We start from the raw sequence: 20,402 nt of genomic DNA, 5'->3' as shown, positions 1-20,402 counted from the left end.
CCAGTACCCGTGACAACAAGACATACAAGACAGACAACAAACAAATGAACAAATAAAAAATAAAAAGAAAATCAATTTCAAAAGAAAAAAAAAATCATGTTAAATTAGTCCAACCAGCTGAAAATGTCCAAGGGCAATGATGACCCGCGTGAAGTAAGGGATAATGGACGACACGGTGGTCTGTTCACAGAAGTTAATGCACGGTCGAGGTTGTAAAACGGCCCCGACGCGAAGTGGAGGGCCGTTTAAACCTCGTAAGTGCATTCATTTCTGTGACTGTGGAGTCCATTATCCCACTTATTCCACTGTTGACTCTTGCGTTGTATTCATTTCCTGTTACAATTTTAACGTTTTAATCGCTAACACTGTCTTGTTTGTAGAACTAATTTCTTCCGACACATATGAACTAATTTCTCAACTTGCAGGACAAACTGCCGTTACTAGTTATAAATGGATGGTTGCTACGGCCAAAGGCCAGTCGTTAGTTCTATCTCTCCCGTTGTCAAGTGGGCTTATCCCAAGATTCTGATGAACTTTAGCTTTGAAACATCGCTATTTTACCTAGCCTGCTGTCATCCATCTAGCGAAAAGCATATGCTACAATGTTGCCATGTTCTGAACGTCTGCATTTTACAGCTCGGATGCAACGTGACAGTTCATTTAAACTTCACAACAAGTTCGGCGAATTAATATACAAGTGTGATACGGCCAAAAAAATGGATCTACTTCATAGGTGTGCAAATAACATACGGTTAATGGTCGTTCTAAATTACATAGGACAATGGGAAATTCAACCAAGCAGTGGAATAAAATGGTTATAACATGTCTCGCAAGTCCCACAGCAAAGAAATATGACACTGACTGAAATCATTTTACTATTGTAGTCAGATAGAAACTGCTGTAACGTGGTTAAGACACTTTTGCTGTGGAGTGAACACAAGTTAGGCTACTCAGAAATGGTTTGCCAGGTCATTGCAGCCTAATTAGCATGTATTTTCAAGCCAAACATCTCTGGTGTGGTTTTGACAGTCAGAAAAGGAATTTACCTTAAACTATACTGAAATAGGTTAATGATGTAAAGTCAAGTGCGCTTCTTTGGGTCTGGTGTGTGTGCGTGCATGTTTTCATTGATAAATTGGACACTGAGTGGCAAGTGCTGCACATCGTTGAATGTGGCTGCCCAGGGCATTACAAAACTTCTCAGTCTTACTCATACACGACACTGAAATGGCGTATTTAGCTGTCAAAATTCAAAACATATCATGCTGGGGGGTGGGGGGGGGGTGGGAATTGTTGGATATCTATTTTTTTTATTCAGCACCCCTGGTCGAAATGTTCCAGCGTGCCTGACACACACAAGTTTCTCTTTAAAATACAGACACACACACACACATTGAGGTATGACTCCCACTAAGTAAAACACAAACTATTAGGGCACATGCTGTGCTAACACCACAATAAAAATGTCCCTGTATAAACCACAAGCAATCACACACACACACACACACACAAAACCACAAGGGTTTCCAAAAACAAGAACTGAAAAATGCAGTTCTGCAATCACACACACACACAAAACCACAAGGGTTTTCCAAAAACAAGAACTGAAAAATGCAGTTCTGAGTCAGTTTTCAGGAGTGATATAAGCAGCCTGAAAACGCACCTCTTAAACACACAGTGTTCTGACCAATAACCACACACACAGCATGCACCGCTCATTTCTGTGCTTGTGTACACACACAAAGACTTCCACCCAGCCTTGGATTTACTGAGTCACAACACACACACACACACACACACCTGCATCGTAATGATAATAACCTAACATGTGTTAACTGATAATGTGTATGTGACTCAGAAGCCTACATTCATTCATATGACAACACTCACACGCACGCGCGCACACACACACACACGCACACGCCATGTCAGACTGGAGTTAGTGACTGTGGAATCCTCAACAGGCTAAGGAGATCTGGGTCACAAGAACACTAGAAACCCAGGAGGCTATATAGTATGGCATTAACTTTCAGTCCCTTTCTCCCAGACAGACACGCACACACAAACACACACACACAGCTTTTCTGATGGAAAATAACACAACCAAGACTTGTGTGGTCAACTGGAACAAGGGGCGGTGTAGGCACAGAATAGGCTTTACAGAACAAGGACCACTGTGCACACACACACACACACACACACACACACACACACACATCCAATTCAATTAAAATATTTTTCCGTTAGGAACTTCACGTGTGGAAGAAGAGCACACACAGACGAACACGCACACCCACACACACCCACCCACGCACGCACACGTCCACCCACACACACACACACCAAGACCTAAGCCTAACCATAACCCTAGCCCACATTAGACACATGGTATGTAAAAAGCTAGCTAAGCCTAGTAAATAAATAGTACATTCATACTGGATGAGCAATGTCCTGTGATGGGAAATAGCCTTACTGATCTGTGTGAAGTCAGCTGGAGCAGAGGGCTACCCAGTGGGCAGCCTGGCTCAGCCTCTTCCAGGGGCCAGGCCTCTCTCTCTCTTTCTCTTCCAGAGACCAGGCCTCCCTCTCTCTCTCTTTTCCAGAGACCAGGCCTCTCTCTCTCTCTTCCAGGGACCATACCTCCCTCTCTCTCTCTTTTCCAGAGATCAGGCCTCTCTCTCTCTCTCTTCCAGAGACCAGGCCTCTCTCTCTCTTCCAGGGACCATACCTCCCTCTCTTTCTTTTCCAGAGACCAGGCCTCTCTCTCTCTCTCTCTCTCTCTCTTCCAGGGACCATACCTCCCTCTCTCTCTTACAGAGACCAGGCCTCTCTCTCTCTCTCTTCCAGGGACCATACCTCCCTCTCTCTCTCTCTCTCTCTCTTCTAGAGACCAGGCCTCTCTCTCTCTCTCTTCTAGAGACCAGGCCTGCCTCTCTATCTCTTCCAGAGACCAGGACTCTCTCTCTTCCTCTCTCTTCCAGAGAACAGGCTTCTCTCTCCATCTCCCTCTCCCTCTCTCTTCCAGGGACCAGCCCCCCCCCGCCCTCCTCTGGGACCAGCCTGCACAGGTCTCAGAAGGGGCTTAAGGCCTACCATTCACCTCCATTCATGCACTCACACACCCCTCTAACTCTCACACACACCTCTCTCTCTCTCTCACATAAATTGCCTTTCTCTCATGCATTCACACATTCTTAAAGTCTGCTTCTCTCGCTTTCACTCACTCACTCACTCATTTACTCATTCTCACACACACACACACACACACACACACATACATTCATGGCCTTTCTGATTGAGCGATTAGACTCACATAAGGATGACTGGAGCAGAGAGAGAGAGAGAGAGAGAGGAGGCGGAGGAGAAAGCCAGCCAACCAGCTAAACAATGCAAGGAAACACGCTGGAGAAAGAGAGGGAGGGAGTGCAAAAGAGAGAGAGAGAGAGAGAGAGAGAGAGAGAGAGAGAGAGGAAGGGAGAGAGGAAGGGAGAGAGAGCAAGAGCAAGAGCAAGAGAAAGAGAGAGAGAGAGGAAGGGAGAGAGAGCAAGAGCAAGAGCAAGAGAAAGAGAGAGAGAGGGAGGACAGGAATGAATCTGTGAGAGCTAAACTCTTCTTTTTCTTTGCTGATAGAAAAGTGAGAGGCGGGCGGGAGAGGCTGTCTGATTTTTGGCCTCGGCGGCGGCAGGGGCGGTCGGACCCGGGGACAAAAAGTCCCTTGTACCGCCGTGTTAACGCCGCTAAAAGCCCTTAATGCCCCCTAATCATGACTGGCAGGGGGGGTGACCTCCTCTCTGCCCCCTACCCACATCCCTACCCTCACACACACACACACACACACAGACTCTCAAACCCCCACACAGGACACAAAAGGCTGGTTTTCGGTCGAGTCCGCTTTCAAGTGGTTCCAGAGAGCGCAAAGACCCTGCAAGCCCAAAGGAGTCAGGGCAGACGTCATCCAAACACCATTCCCACTACACACACACACATATTCACAGCTCACTGACTCAGACACTCAGACATATACATACATATTCATAACTCACTCACTGACATACATGATCACAAATTCAACAACATTCCCAACTCATATAAACTCACTCTATTAAGCGAGCAGGTAAAAAAAAAATCCTGCATTCTCGAGTTTCCCACACATTAATATGCACACATACACATTTATAACACATTTTCACTCACTCTCTCACACACACACACACACACACACACACACACACACACACACACACACACACACACACACACACACACACACACACACACACACACACACACACACAAACTTCCCACCATTCAGGCTCTCTGTCATTAAGGCTTTTGAAAGCTCAGATAGAAGCCAGGGAATAAGGGCCGAATCATCAGCCCCACAGAGAAAGAGAGAGAGAGAGAGAGAGAAAGAAGAGAGAAGAAAGAGAGGGAGAAAGAGAGAGAGAGGAGAGTAATGAGAGAGAGAAAAGAGGGAAAGAGAGACAGAGCAAGAGAGATACAAAAGAAGAAAAAAGTGCAAAAGAGAAAAAGAAAAAAGAAGACAAGAGTGCAACACCCAAGATGGGCATGTTACAGTTTAGCACATAGGGTTAGCATGTTACAGTTTAGCACATAGGGTTAGCATGTTACAGTTTAGCACATAGGGTTAGCATGTTACAGTTTAGCACATAGGGTTAGCATGTTACAGTTTAGCACATATGTCTAGCCTATAACATCAGATAAATCGATTGTCATCAGATGATGTATGGTATGCACGTGCATAGTGGCATATTTGCACGCACAACACTGTTAAAGCGCCTGTGAGATCCAAAATGTTTGGAGAGGCGGAGCTACATCTGTAAAATATATAACAGAATCTTACACGCGAGATAACTTTTTCAAGATAATTGAGTCGTACCATTCAGAACAGAATCAACTGGCTGACCCAGTGTGATAAAAGCAGGAAAACAGTGCTACATCCACATCTCTTCAATTAAAGCTAGATGACATTCCACCATTCAGGCCTTCTATTTAAGATCCACCTGTGGTTAGGGGGTAGAGGTGGGGATAGTGACGGGAGACCCACAATGGTACAATCTAGTTCCGGAACCTCTCTGACCCCGCATGGTACTGTTCCATATCATGTGATCCAGGCCTGACCCAACGTGGTACCATTCAGAAGCGGGACGGTTACTGTTCTGAGTCGCCAGAGAGCGAACAGCAAGATTTAAAGCATCCCGTTCCTGTTCTGTCGCTTTCACACTCACTCAATCTGAGTGTTTAATTTCCACCAGGCCTCAAGCACGACCATATTAGTCACCATCTTAAGAAATGCATTGTTACAGGCCGCTACAATTCTACTTGTACCCAAACCATCAACAAACAACCTCAACAATGCAGCTTTATTCATCACATGAAACTGACCTAATTAGTTCCTTCCTGTCAGACATTCGGACAACAGCATTCTCCAAAACCCATATGCAATCACTCTGCAACTATGGTTCTTACAGATCTAAATATGCCAAAGCAGAACATGATTTGCAAACCCAGCAGGTGGATTTATTTTACTGTGCTACCACCTGTAGGTCATTTGTGGTAATGCAACTTTCGCACAGGAGAGATGTAGATGTGTCGAGTGTGGATACAGGATGTTTCTCAGGGTTCATATCATTTGTCTTCCCTTCCTTCCTTCCCCTCCTCTTTTCCCCCCCTCCTTCCCTCGTCAAGGAAACGAGGAAGGAACGATAGGTGGATGGAGGAATGAAGGAGACATATATGAGAAATGAAACGTCCTGCTCACTCACGCATCATTTTCAAGAGACGTCAATTACTGATGATGTGGCGCATCACCTCTTAGGCTAGAATAAACAGACTCACAAATTGCAGAGAATATGAACTTACACAAAAGCCTAGAAATGTCATATGAACATGGACTCTTCCCACTTATTAACACTGATAATGAGGTAATGTTTGATAGTTCTCGAGACATGAATGAATACTTACTATACAATGCGTGAACAAAACAGGCATAAACTTTTTTGAGCTTTCTAGCTTCCTGCACACTCACTCGTCTGTTCCATTGTGTTTTTTCCGGAGGCTAAGAAGAAGCCTTGCCTCGTCTTTGAAAGATTTGACTCGGCACGGCTCAGTTCTACCAAGCACAAATCCTCGAGGATCCTCGACTTTGAGAAACAGCCACAGTTATTGCCAAAGTCGAGCACACAACTTCACAACACCAACCTGACTCCAGCTGCGAGCTCACATGATTGACATGATGTATTCATAACATGCCACGACTGGCACAATGTATTCATAACATGCCACATGATTGGCACGATGTATTCATAACATGCCACATGACTGGTACAATGTATTCATAACATGCCACATGATTGGCACGATGTATTCATAACATGCCACATGGTTGGCACGATGTATTCATAACATGCCACATGGTTGGCACGATGTATTCATAACATGCCACATGATTGGCACGATGCATTCATAACACACCACATGATTGGCACGATGTATTCATAACACACCACATGATTGGCACGATGTATTCACAACGTACCACATGATTGGCATGATGTATTCACAACATACCACATGATTGGCATGATGTATTCACAACATACCACATGATTGGCACGATGTATTCACAACACAACACATTATTGGCACAATGTATTCACAACACACCACATGATTGGCACGATGTATTCACATGTAAACTGTTGGTGGCGGAAGGGGGGGAATATGTGTAGACGACTGCCATGTTGTGTTACGAACTAACCCCATACATTTCTATGGGAGATTCTTTGAGTGCTGTGTCTCCCAATTAGAAAGTCTCTGGTTATCACTATGTGGAAGCCTATGCATTCCTTTGTATCATCAAATTCAGCATATTTCTCCTCATGGTGCTCCAGCTGCCTGTGCTCTCAAAATACAAACAAACAAACAACAACAAAACTTCAGAGCTCAACTAGGAAATCATTGACATGGCTCCAGCCAACAATTCTGCTACAGGACTATTAAAAAATAGGTGTTTGATTAAGTGTTGAGTTCAAAATGTTAACTTAAGCTTGATCATGTAATTAAAAAGAATATGATTCAATATAAATATGGTTCATGTGTCACAGTAAAAAACGGCCTGTGAATTTTGGGGGTCACCAGATCAGTGACACATTGGGGTAGTGGTATCGTGGAGCAATGGTCATTTTACCACCTGTCAAACCGTAGGCCTGACACCGTCAGTAGCCTATCACTTTTTGATAACTGAGCGCTAAATCCCTCTCAAGATTCACCAATACCATCTTAAGCAGTGAATCAGATAGCTATTGCAGCTGAAAAGCGTTTGTAAACTACATCAACTATGGTTGACAATCTGAGCACAACTGGTTTTCATCCATATTTAATTGAACAACCACTGAACAAATAGTGCCACTGCAAGTTTACAGTCTGTTAGTATGTAGCCTATTATGCTGGCTTTGGCACAAAGTATGCCTAGGCTAAGTTGTCCTGAGAGACAAAAAAAAAAAATAGGCTTAGGCCTACCACTTACACAAACTGATCCACTACACAACAATTACACATTATTGTTAACAGGCAAATTATTTGCACACCTAAACAATATCAACATTATTTGTTAGTAGCCTAGGGTAAAACATGGGATGATGTGATTTGTAAGCTTGGTGTTTTTACCTATCTTCTTGTTATAAATGGGTACTAGAACATTGAGGAACCGTTCTAGACCCAGTAGGCTGAGACAGAGGAGAACCAGAGCCTGGAGTCTGGTGCTGCTCTTGGGCCACAGGAACGGAACCAGCAGACACACCTTACGCCTGAACCCCTCCCAGGTGGAACTGGAGCCCGGTTTAACCGCGCCCTCCCTCCGCTCATCACCGGCCTTGGACTACGGGGACAGGAAGAGGAACACAATTCACAAAATAAATCCCACATAAATCCCACAAACACATGAACGCGTTTCACATACTGATATAGTTTGAAGCAAAACCACGAAACAGAAACGTAGGCTAAGTGTAGCTAAGACTCCAAAGTCAATATCCTGATAAAGAGGTAACTTAGCCGATTCACTATTGTAGCCTACTGATTTAAAAACATCACCACGTGTAGGATGGGCTATGATCCTCTTACCTCAACTGTTAAGGCAAACGCTTCTGGAATAGCACTTCCCTTAGCGGAGCGTTTACTTGCCATTTCCTGCTTTTGGACAGTTGTTGGGTCATTAAATGAGGTTAAGTTATATCTTCACGGTTCTTCCAGACAGCTTACTAGTTGGCGTTTGAAACGAGTGTACCCTTTGTGATTGAAACCACGGGTGTCAGCATTTTCAAAGGTGCTACAATGTTGCCTTTGCTTCGGAGATAGGCTACACATTAGTACACTGCTGTAGCAGAGCAACTAATGTTTCTGTGAGGTGGCGGGAAGGCAGTTTGGCTGCTAACTTTAGAAGAGAATTCGAGCGTTAGGCAACTCTCCAAGTTTGTTTAGTTTTTTGAACTCGCTGCTGTAGGAAGTCGGTCTGCTCGAGCGCCCCGCCGCAACATCTCCCCCTCTCACGTGACTGTTTGGCAAGCTGTCATATGAGCCCGTCGCGAGCCCCTGCCATGCACTGTTGGAACGCGGAGCCTCGCGCGTGCCTCCTATTTAGAGAAGGCTCATCAACAGTCTCTGCTATTGTCGTTCTTCTGCTCACAGTTCAGCAGCAACAATGTGTTATTTCAAGTCTGCTAGACCAGTCCAGTTTGAAGATATGCCTGTTCAGTTGGGTATGAACCAGGCAAACACCTCAGACAAATCTCAGCCGGATAATTAAATCGAGACGGCACTTATTGGCATGTTTATTAGGCTAAACATCAGGCTGGCTGTGTTATCTTTGGAAAGCATAAATCAGATGACCACAGTTCGCCATCGTGTGGAAGTACAGTGATATTGCAGCCCATAGAAACAGTAATACCCTGCATGCTACCCTATACAAAAACGCACCAAACTAGCAAAAAAGTTGTTATATTATTATGTACTAGAGATTGATTTGGAGTCAGCTACTACATCATATCATAGTGCTTCAAAGCATCTCACCGCAAGTCATCATTGTTTTCATTTCTTTTCGGAATGGAAATTCACTCTGCTCATCAGAGTCAGAATTTCTGGGCAGTGTCGGAGGCATTATTGGTAAGTGTACATTGCACTGGCTGGAGGCCTGCCATGGGATTTTGGTGATCTTACAGACATACCATCCTGACACACTGACACACCAACACATTATTCATTAGATTACTTTTTATTACTTTTACTGTGATATTTGATTATCATCAGTCAGAATTTCTGGACAGTGTCGCTCACAATTCAGAGACATTAAGCTATTTGCTACATTGAGCTGACTAGAAGCCTGCCATGGGATGGTAGCCTCACACAAACTGGCACCCTGGCACACCGACACACCACGCTTCAACACGTTATTAATTATAGATATTATATCTACTGTATCTATCTATCTAGATAGATCTATCTATCTAGACAGATAGATACAGTAGATAGATAATACTTTATTGTCAGACAAGTTTAAAATGTTCTTGCATCCATTTCATAGTAGTAGCTCCATTGTAAAAAGGGACAGACATGTACCACTAATGGGTAGAACCTGGGATTATGATTGCTCAATTTGTAAAAATAAGTCTGATCAGAGGGAGCAGAGAGAACAATAATGCACTTTTCAGCATGTTATTACTGTACTGACAGTGACAAAGGTGACAAAGAGAATGACATTTTAGGCTACTTGCCGTATTCAGCTGTCATCCTCATTAAGTCCCATTCAGGTTTTAGCCTGAGCTCCTTGGGAGTCTGGATTTGTGAAAGGCAGGCCCCTGAACACTGGCTTTCTCCCTGCCACAGACCTGTCTGGTCCAGGGGAAGGATTTCGCTAGCCACCAGACTAATGAAGGTTATTCATCTAAATTCTTGCCTCAGGACTTATGCCTGATCCCCATTTCCCCAGAGACTGTCACTCAGGTGGATACCCAGTCTCTCTCTCTCTCTCTCTCTCTCTCTCTCTCTCTCTCCACACAACTGTCTATTTCTCCAGATCCCTCTTTCTTTCTCTTACTCCTTCCTACATTTTCTCATCCCTCTCTCTTTTATGTCTCTCTCCTCATCCTTTTTTTGTGCAAATGGTGTGTACAGTATATAACTAGGCCTGTGATCAACTGGTGTAGTCTGTTGTTTACCTGGCGATGTGTGTTTATGGGCTTTGCTGTGTTGCAGGTGGATTTGGGTTAGAGAGCAGTCCTTAATCCATGTGTTGGTTCAATAAAGGGGCTTTAAATGTCAAATGTATTTATCTCTGCCCATCCCACACACACACACACACACCTGCTTTCACCTGCCTGTTTCCTCTAAGGTCAGCGCTAACCATAGCAAAGGGATTAAAAGCTGGCCAGAAGTGTAATTAACTTTTAATTTAGGGAGTACCTCTTGACAAAAGGCCGCTATTGCATGCAAAGCCCGAGCTGAAGCCCCCAAAGGCTGATGGTGGAAATGAAAAAGGTCTAGGACTTAAAAAAAAGGAAACCAGGCTTAGTGATAATGTCCGTCTGGCTCTGGGTGTTGGAAGTCAGGTTTTAGTCCCCCTTCTCTCTCTCTCTCTCTCTCTCTCTCTCTCTCTCTCTCTCTCACTTTCTCTCTGTCTCTCTCTCTCCCTTTCAATTGCCTGGTTCAGATGCTTTTTTAGACTAAGGTTATTAGTTATTATTGCACATAGGACAGGAAGCCATGGTGTGAACATGCTCTAGATTCAGGTAACACACTAAACACTAATCTAACTGATAAAGACCATGTGAAATATAGACATCACTCTCACCAGTACAGACTACAGTGTATAGTTGAGGAGTACGATCACAAATATGTGATTAGAACGTTTGCAAACCGAGAGTTGCACATTTTGATGCGACAATTACCCTCAGAGATTTTCCCCATAGACTGTATAAAGAACACCAGGAAAATAATTCACTCCTCAACAGGTTAAAGCAATGAGTATACCCCTGTGCCTACTTGTATGGAGTACAACTGTATACAGTCATACTGCCGTGCACATCTGTGTGTGTATCTCCCATCTACTGGATCGGCGTTGTTCTACACATCCAGTTCTAAACAGGCATTGCGCAAGATCAGTACGGACACAAAATCTGGCCGCAGCACAGAAAGGCAGTACAAACGTATGACGAATTTTGCTACATCCGGTCAGTGCATAGGCCACATTCATAGAAGTATATTTGGAACTTAAAGTGACTGGAGTGACTGGTAGTGACCGATGCTTTCATCCAAAGCAACAAGGACTCAAGGTGATCACACACACAGGGCAACTTTTTGAGCAATGTTGCTGGGCAACCACATAACCAGTTCCATGTTTTCTGATTGGATGATCATGAAAATTTGCCTAATGATGAATAAAGTTCTTTAGAAAGGACGAGCCAGACCCACATCAAGATGTAGCACCCAGGTAGCACCCGATGCACAATGGACGCACTGTGTTATTCACAGGGAAGCGCTCGTGTCAAGGCAGCTTAGTTAGTCCCGACCTACATAAGATTTTGAACGTTGTTGTGAGAGTGGTGAATTTCATCAAAACCCGGCTCTTAAAAGCGCGTCTATTCTCCGCACTTTGCGAAGAGATGGTAGCTGACCAAAAGGCTGTACTGTTTCACAGCGAGGCAAGGTGGCTTTCCCGAGGTAAAGTGCTGTCGCGCACCGAGGTGAAGTTAGTTTGATATTTGATATTCGGATATTCGACAGATATTCAAAAAAACAAAATTATGCGGCCGGTTTCACCCCGTGTTTGCAGACAATGTGAAAACAGATGACCTGTCTACTTGCTCCCAGCCGACCTTAGGGACCGTCTAAAAAGTACCTTCTGAATTACCTTCATAGTCTCCTTTTTTTCAATACCTCCCAAGCCATGCGACCTAGTGACTCCAAACCAATGCAGAATAGTTATCCTATATGGGACTCAGTTTGGAGTCACTAGGTCACATGACTTGGGAGGTATTGAAAAAAGAGGACCATTCATATAGGATATAATGTATTTTTTTTTACAAAATATTCATATAAAATACAGTGTGCATACAGTGACTATAAAAAGAGGTGTGTCTGATGAGTCCCATATAGGGTAAATATTCTGCATTGGTTTGGAGTCACTAGGTCACATGGCTTGGGAGGTATTGAAAAAAGGAGACCATTTCTTATGGGAAATAGGTATTTTCTTTAAAATATTCATATAAAATACTGTGTGCATATAGTGACTATAAAAAGAGGTGTGTCTGGTGAGTCCCATATAGGATAACTATTTTGAATTGGTTTGGAGTCACTAGGTCACATGATGTCAAAGCTATTAACAAAAAAGACTATGAAGGTAATTCAGAAGGTACTTTTTAGACGGTCCCTAAGGTCGGTTGGGAGCAAGTAGACAGGTCATCTGTTTGTACATTGTCTGCAAACACGGGGTGAAACCTGCCGCATAATTTTTTTTTGAATATCTGTCGAATATCCGAATATCAAATATCAAACTAACATCACCTCGGTCTGTCGCACGTGTTTGAGCTCCGAGTCGCCTCTTCTTGGTGGAAGAGCGCATGTTTGAATCTGCAAGCACGTTCACTAATGAACATTTCTTGACGAAGCGATATATTTGATATATCTTAGCGATACATTTGAGTTAAATGTCCAGTTACAAGGGAAAGACAAGCACCTACCTCACCTAGCAAATATGATTACTGCATTCACCAAAAAACTATGGGACAGGTGCCTCGATCGCGACAGCACTGTAACGATTTGATAGCGACACACACACAGTTGCCCAATCAAAAGGTTTATTTGCTGAGAACGAGAGCTAGGACACAGACACAGAACACAATACACACGGGGCAGGTCAAGCAGACACACACACTACACCAACAGGGGAGGTCGCAGCCCCCCACACAAAAAGGATCAAACACGAGGGAGAACTAAAAGGGAAACACGTCACAATAAAGACGCTAACATTACACTCAAAACTAAGAAGAATTAACGACATAAACCCCCCAAATGTTCGCTCTCGTATCCCAGGATGCCCTGCGCGGGAGAACGCTAACACTGTCTTTTGCGCCGACGTTACAGTATTATGCCTTTGAGATTTCTGAGCGAAATCGCTGAAACGTCTGATTGGGAGGCACTCTTGTGATCCCATGTATTAAACAGTAGGCCTACATCACATCCCTGCAAAGTTTATTTCAAAAATATTTCCCAACCAGCAGTGCTCAGTATGACTGGATTATGGATCCATTTAATGCAGCATGTTGGTATTTCATTGAATATATTGTACAATGCTGTAAAATGGCCTATGCTTCCTAATATGTTGCTGGAAAACAGAAATATGTGTGTTATGTATTTATTTATTATTATATCTGCAGCACCAGCTGATTTTAACTCTGTTGAAGAGGATATATTTAGAACTTGTCATTATTTCAATAAATTTGACAATTTTAAGCTTGACCTACCACTTTCTTAGAGCGATGAGGGACAGGTGGGGCTCGAGAATGCCCCCTTGATCAAAGTGGGGAATGAAAGAAAAAGTTTGAGAACCACTGCGCTAGGGTGTGTCTAGATTTCTAGGCTAGGTCAATCTAACTTGCCAGAACCAAAATACTAAACAATGCCCAAAATGTTTCCTCGTGTATGATCAGCTTCACAGCTTCAGGGATTACACCCGCACGGCTAACCGATTGTCTGGCCGCAGTGCTACTGCTGCTTGACTGCTCTGCCTGGTGGATGACGTCACCACAGTCACCGAGTTCTATCACTAGAATTCCTTCAGAATATACAAAGACCTTCCATTCCAAAATGTCAATTTAGGCAGATTTAAACAATATGTTAGGTCTTAATGCCTTATGGGATATGATATGGAAAAAACAATACATTGAAAGATGGGTTAAAATTAAAGAAGCAGAAGGATGGGATGAGTAGACGTTCTTCACAGGGGGGGGGGGGACTCATCAAGCTGAAATAACAACATTTCTGCTTCCATTTCAATTGATAGTAATATTCTGATTGTAATCAGAATGTAGAGTTTTGTTTAATCAACTGTGATAGTGTTTCTGATGTTGTCGTTTAACCCTCTCTCTGGCCTTGTGGCATTGGTGAGGGACATACCAGCCTGGATCTCAGTCTGCTCGTGTGAACCCTAAAATGGCCATTAGCATGGTTCCCAGGACTCGCAATGGGCCGTGACGCACCCCTGCAGAATACCAGACGGCACAGGACAGGACTGGCATTACTGCAGCAGAGGGTATCAGATGTGCATGCAAACACACACACAGAGGGGAAAACATGTGTACGTTTACACACACACACACACACACACACACACACACACACACACACACACACACACACACATACTCACACCACATACAGTAACAACATACAACATAATTATAATCATTTACTTAGGAATTACTCAATGTTGAGATAGCATCTCAGGGGAAAAAACCCACAGTCTAACTGTTTAAGGTCAAGTGTGATTGAGCCAAACAATTCTCACTAGACTATGGTTCATGTAAGGTTAGACAGTATAACATACACGTATTTCTTATATTTTTCACTGACCTTTCTGTTGTTATTCTGTACATGTTAAGTGAGTGTTGTACTTTGAGAGCAAAGATTAACCGGAGTCAAATTTCTTGCAAACCTGGCCAATAAAGCTGATTCTGATTCTGAACACTGTCCTGCGACAGTCAACGGCGCATTTGAAGGAGTCTGCTTGCGAGACCGTATGGAACAGCCATTTCACTAAACCATGCTGTACTAAAACCACCATAGCCTTTACACATATGCACTCGTCTAGTATTTGAACTCATTGGCAAAGTGAAAATAACTTCACCATGGTGTCAGTCAACGACAAGAGAGTAATACGCAGTAAGTTACTTTCATTATTGACTGACGATGGGTTACCATCGAAAACATAGGCTGGAAAAAGCAACACTTACCCTAATATTTTTTGAATGACTGAATAAAACAAAGTTTATCCTAGAGGAGTTGCTTATATCTTGTGATAGTGTGTCTTCAGCTGTGCTCTCGCCTAATCACTTTTAACCATCATTACCATTGTGAGATATATTTCATAATATCTTATATGTATGTAATTACAGTATGTTTCCCATTGTAGCCTAATCGTGTAATTTCTAATGTTTTACATGGATGTGCGCTGGTGCGCGTTCATGGAGGATAGAAGGATGGTGCGTTGTGCACCCGCCAATATGACTGTTGACAATGCGCTCTTAAAATAACATACAAAACAACTCGCCATAGACTTCTGACCAGGTTTCTCTTGGTCAGTGGTGTAATGCGTTTTAGGTGGTGTACAATAGCGGTTCGGACCCCCTTGATGTGTTATTAAATCCATCGGCAATACTACGGAAAATGTAAGATAGCATAATGTAAAAATACATTACGCTAATCCTAATAATTATTATAGCCACAAGCACTTCGGGATGGAGCATACAGTGTGTAAAAATTGCATTTGGGGCTTTCTGCTATATGAGAGCTATCAATCTACTATTATTCACAGTCATTATCATGGAAAATATAATGTTCAGATATGTGACAAATTATTATAACGGCATTGTATAACAACCCTCATAGTAATAGGTATATTTTAAATTTTTCAAATTTGTTGGTTTTATTTTTCCTTCCAACTTGCTGAGGCCCCCCTGACACCCCCTCGCGGCCCCCCAGGGGGCCCCAGCCCCCACTTTAAAAAAACACTTTGCTAGGCCACTTCCTGGGTTATTAATTACCACACCCCTGGGCGCATTGTTTAAAAAATAGACGTGCAAAATAAGAAAATAAACTTTGCGCCGGGTAAAATTAGTTTTTTTACGCCATGCGCCAGTATGCAAAATAGGGGCCACAGTGAGACTCTGACACACACTCTGGTCGTGGTGGCCTCACTTGGAGAGGCAGTACATCAGTCTGATACGATCTCTACCAGCTGAGATGCTCTCACTGAACACAAAGACGCTTTTCACAGGACTGTAATCTCACTCACCTCTCAACACACACACACACACTCACCTCTCAACACACACACACACTCACCTCTCAACACACACACACACACTCACCTCTCAACACACACACACACTCACCTCTCAACACACACACAAACACTCACCTCTCAACACACACACACACACACACTCACCTCTCAACACACACACACACACTCACACACACACACTCACCTCTCAACACACACACACACTCACTCAACACACACACACACACACACACACACACACACACATACACGCACACACACACACACTCACACTCACACACACACACACACTCACCTCTCAACACACACACACACTCACTCAACACACACACACACACACACACACACACACACACACAAACACACACACACATACACGCACACACACACACACGCACACACACACACACCACACACACACACACACACACACACACACACACACACACACACACACACACACACACACAAGCACCCCACAGATGATGTGTTCAACCACTCCTCGTTCAAGCAGATAGCATCTCCCAACAGCCTAGAATAGATCAACACAGAAGGTAGATGTGATGAAATGAACACTTTTGTGACATTATGTATTGATGTAGACAGAAGTTATGTAGCAAACACAAACACACACACTCACTCTCTCTCTCTCACACACACACACACACTGAGTCTTGAGGGGAAAAAAACCCTCTGCTTTTATTCCCGTGTTAGAAGTTCAATTTCTAGTTTGACAGTTGTGATAAGCAAAGCATGTACAATGTCCTGCAAAACAGCCTAACCTCCCCCTGAACTGGCCCCAAATTAATGGTTTTAATCACAAAGACATTCCACTGCTATTGATCTCCAGATAAAAGCACGTCACAAATACAATCAGTCGGGGGTAATGAAGCTCTTGTTTAAAACACTGCACTGTTATGTGGTGTGTGTGTGTGTGTGAGAGAGAGAAAGAGGGAATGGCCCAGGCTAATAATGTCTACAGGCTGCAGTGCAGTCTGACTTATTGCATTCACTAGGAACATTAGGAGAGAAGAGAGAGAGTCTGAGAGCAATAGAGGTAAGTCAGTTAGATAGTTAGTTCATTAGTTTGTTTTTTCTTTGTTTAGCAAGTAAAAGAAAGAAAGAGAGAGAGACAGACAAAGAGAGAAAGAAACAGAGAGAGAGTGAGAGAGAGATAAAAAGAACAAAGATAAAGCAGAAAGTGAACACCAAAAAGAGGCAGAAAATGATCAGTATGAAAGATCAAGACAGAGTGAAAACAAACAGACACAGTGGAGCAGAGACATCACCGGATAATCCCACTCAGAGGCACAGACAGAGAACGGCCACCAGGGGGCAGTGGTAGCACATATGTGTGCCCGGACACACTCTGAGTCCCGATCCATCCAAATGCTGCGCCACCTGGAGCTAACAAGCTCTTCCCCTCCTGTTGTTAACAAACACAGAATCACAGGAGACAGGTGAATACCCCAGGTAACACCCCAGCACGCAACCAGAATCCCCAGCAGGACCAGTCCCGTGCAGAACCTGAGTTGTCCTGATGACAGCCCCCCCCCCCCCCTTCAACCGGCCGACACCCCCCCATGTCTTGTTTAGACACTTCCATCTCCTGCTTGTCCAGCCAACACTATTAGGAGAGACGTATTAGTCAACAACCGGGAGAACACTCTCTGCGCGCTGAGTGGACACAGTCCACATGCACACGCAGACACACACACAAACACACACACATACTCACACGCACATACACACACACACAGAGAGAGAGAGAGAGTGAGAGAGAGAGAGAGAGAGAGAGAGAGAGAGAGAGAGGGAATGACAAGGAGAGAGGGGGGGTAGAGAAGGTGAGAGAGAAGGAGAAACTGCTATATTATAAGAATATTTGTATCTATTCATACATCAAAGCAAGTATGGAATGACTGCACACATGCATATCCTTCACATCCTTAACCATAATGATCCCCCATAGGATGTGATTCCCTCTCCTGGGTATTGTGTGTTTGTTTGTGTGTGTGTGTGTGTGTGTGTGCATGAGAGCAACCTGGTCACAGGAATCCTTGAAATGTCCACGGGCCCTTAACTCAAAATCTGTGTAAGCGCCAGGGAATCACCCAAAATTCTGTGATGCGACTATGGATATAACTCCAACGTAAGTGATAGCCTACTCATCTTCCATGGTCCACACACGGATCCCGTTTCAACCACCGCATGCAGTGTTCACTCAGTGGACGTTGTTTTCTCATTTTTAAACATAACTGTTTAATTATTCGTCGATAATATCACCATATGCTTATGTGATGTTAACCTGACTGTTACTGCATTGTCCCCCAGCCTAGCATTCTTTTGCTTAGCAGCTAACCGAAATTCTGTGACAGGACCATGGAGCCATAACCTGACTCTCGCCAGATGAATTTCGCTCTGCTTAGCTCACAGTTCACTCACATCCATCTGGGACCTCTTCCATTGAGAGTGATTTCTGCACCCGATTTTATGGTTCAGCCAATCAGGACGCAGGGCGGGAGTTTCATAGATGTGACATAGCATAGAAGCGACCAGGGGGTCAAGAGCGTGCAGATTAGCTTCGGCATGTTAGCATACGCCATTTTCAAATATGGCGCTGCATGGAGCATTTGGAACCAGCGCCATGCACGAAAATCCGTGTTGGGCACGAGCTCTCATGCGCGTACATGTTGGTGGGCGGGTACCTATCCGGCGGCTACAGCCAAACGTTATTCAGTGCGTATTTCTTGAGGATCCTATGAGAAGACGTGCATATTATGGTTGTTTATCCATCATATGACAAATAAACAAATAAAGAAAATTGTATTGATCTTGTTTCGTTGTTGTTTGTCCCGAACAAACGTAGCCTAAACATATGAACAGCGGCATAAAGACCTTGTCTCGTTACACCATCCAACACGTTGCTCTCAACCTAGCCGCCCCCTTTGGAGCTTGCCAGAGGCTGAAGCACTAGGCTACTACATTTAAACACAATTATTGCCGCGAGGCATTCCAGCCTACGAATTTCATAAAAAGTAAACCATGCATAATTAAAAAAAAAAAAAACTCAATTTAGGCTACTTCTCTATGCAATAAGGATTCCATTAGAGCACAGCGCACGTTCAATGAATGAAAATGGCCTTGTCTCGCAAACAGCTGGAAATTCCAACACTTTTTCAACTACACGAAACTTTACAGTGATCATCAAATACCCTCTATATTTAAATGCCCATCAGCCTCAACATTTAACTATATAATAAAAGTCAAAAAGTAAATTAAATCCCATACCAAAGCCGAAAATCGTCTGCGTTTGATAGCCTGGTATGCCGCTCCAAACAAAACGCATGTCTCACAATAACGTACAATGTAAGAAATAAAGGTCTGCCTCGAATAAGCATACCTCAAATAAATACTTGTGCTTTGCAGCCTAAGTAAATAGCAGACCCTGGACATAATTTAGGATTTACGGAAATGCAATCATACGATGTTGGACGCCTGGCGATGCTCTGGCCGTCTACTGTGCCTCTGACACCGCTGCTTCATTTGGATGGTAACTCCACAGGTGAGCGCAAAGATTGGACGTCGTGGATGCGTAAGTAAACTGTTTTTTGCTGAGTCCGCAGACAATATTCTCTTTAACCGTTACTTTACGGTTGTGCGGTGTACAACTCAAAGTAAAGACTCCACATTTTAGATGAGTTGGGGACGTAATTGTCCGCTCAGGCTGACCGTTTTGTGCGTTATCTTCAATACTATCTTCAATATTATTTTCAAAACAGGGTGGCTATTGAGGGCTCTGGCTCCAGTCATTATTGTGGCTACTGGCTATTATAGGCTTGATTTGGTCATGGGCCAACGCTAGAATACGTTTAGAGCACCCGCTATGAGATGGCAAACAATAAAATAAAAAACAAAATAATCATAGACTGTAAAAATGCGCTACACTTGGCACTAAAAACAGAATAGTTTATTTATAGTTCGACTACGGATATTTCACGTCAAGTTCGAATGCATATTTGCAGCAGGACAGCAAGCAGACCGCTCCTAGTTAGAGCCGCTGTGTTATCCAATGAAATTAAGTTGCGCTTCAGGGCGACTCCACTCGGACTCCATGCGCATTCCCGAGCAACTTTTTCTTCTTCTTGTTATGAGGCAAGGACTTTATGTGCATTATCGCCACCCTCTTACTGGAGGATGACACTCTTTTTACAGAATATCCAATAAAAATCGACGTTGGTCCATGCGTCATTTCCAGCTTTGTAACTGGCGCATGGTCAGAGTCGACTGGCGCTGGATCCGAACCCCA

General features: G+C 43.6%; 1 protein-coding gene across 1 annotated transcript in view; it reads right to left on the bottom strand.

Moving 5' to 3' along the window:
* Positions 1-8,544, bottom strand: part of LOC143100212 (ATP-binding cassette sub-family B member 6-like) — a 74,052-nt gene extending 65,508 nt beyond the window's left edge. Inside the window, exons 1-2 of the mRNA XM_076263176.1 lie at positions 8,143-8,544; positions 7,690-7,900 (exon numbers count right to left, since the gene is read on the bottom strand). Coding sequence (XP_076119291.1) covers positions 7,690-7,900; positions 8,143-8,205 — 274 coding nt within the window. The 5' untranslated portion in view covers positions 8,206-8,544. The remainder of the gene's footprint in view (positions 1-7,689; positions 7,901-8,142) is intronic.
* Positions 8,545-20,402: the final 11,858 nt, after the last annotated feature.

The sequence above is a fragment of the Alosa pseudoharengus genome, unplaced genomic scaffold (assembly GCF_046254945.1).
Source record: "Alosa pseudoharengus isolate Yale_2024_CS ecotype anadromous, Long Island Sound unplaced genomic scaffold, YU_APseudo_1.1 YU_APseudo_1.1_scf_3, whole genome shotgun sequence".
Taxonomy (NCBI): Eukaryota; Metazoa; Chordata; class Actinopteri; order Clupeiformes; family Clupeidae; genus Alosa; species Alosa pseudoharengus.
Note: the sequence above shows the minus strand (reverse complement) of the source record. Positions and strands in the feature narration are given on the sequence as shown.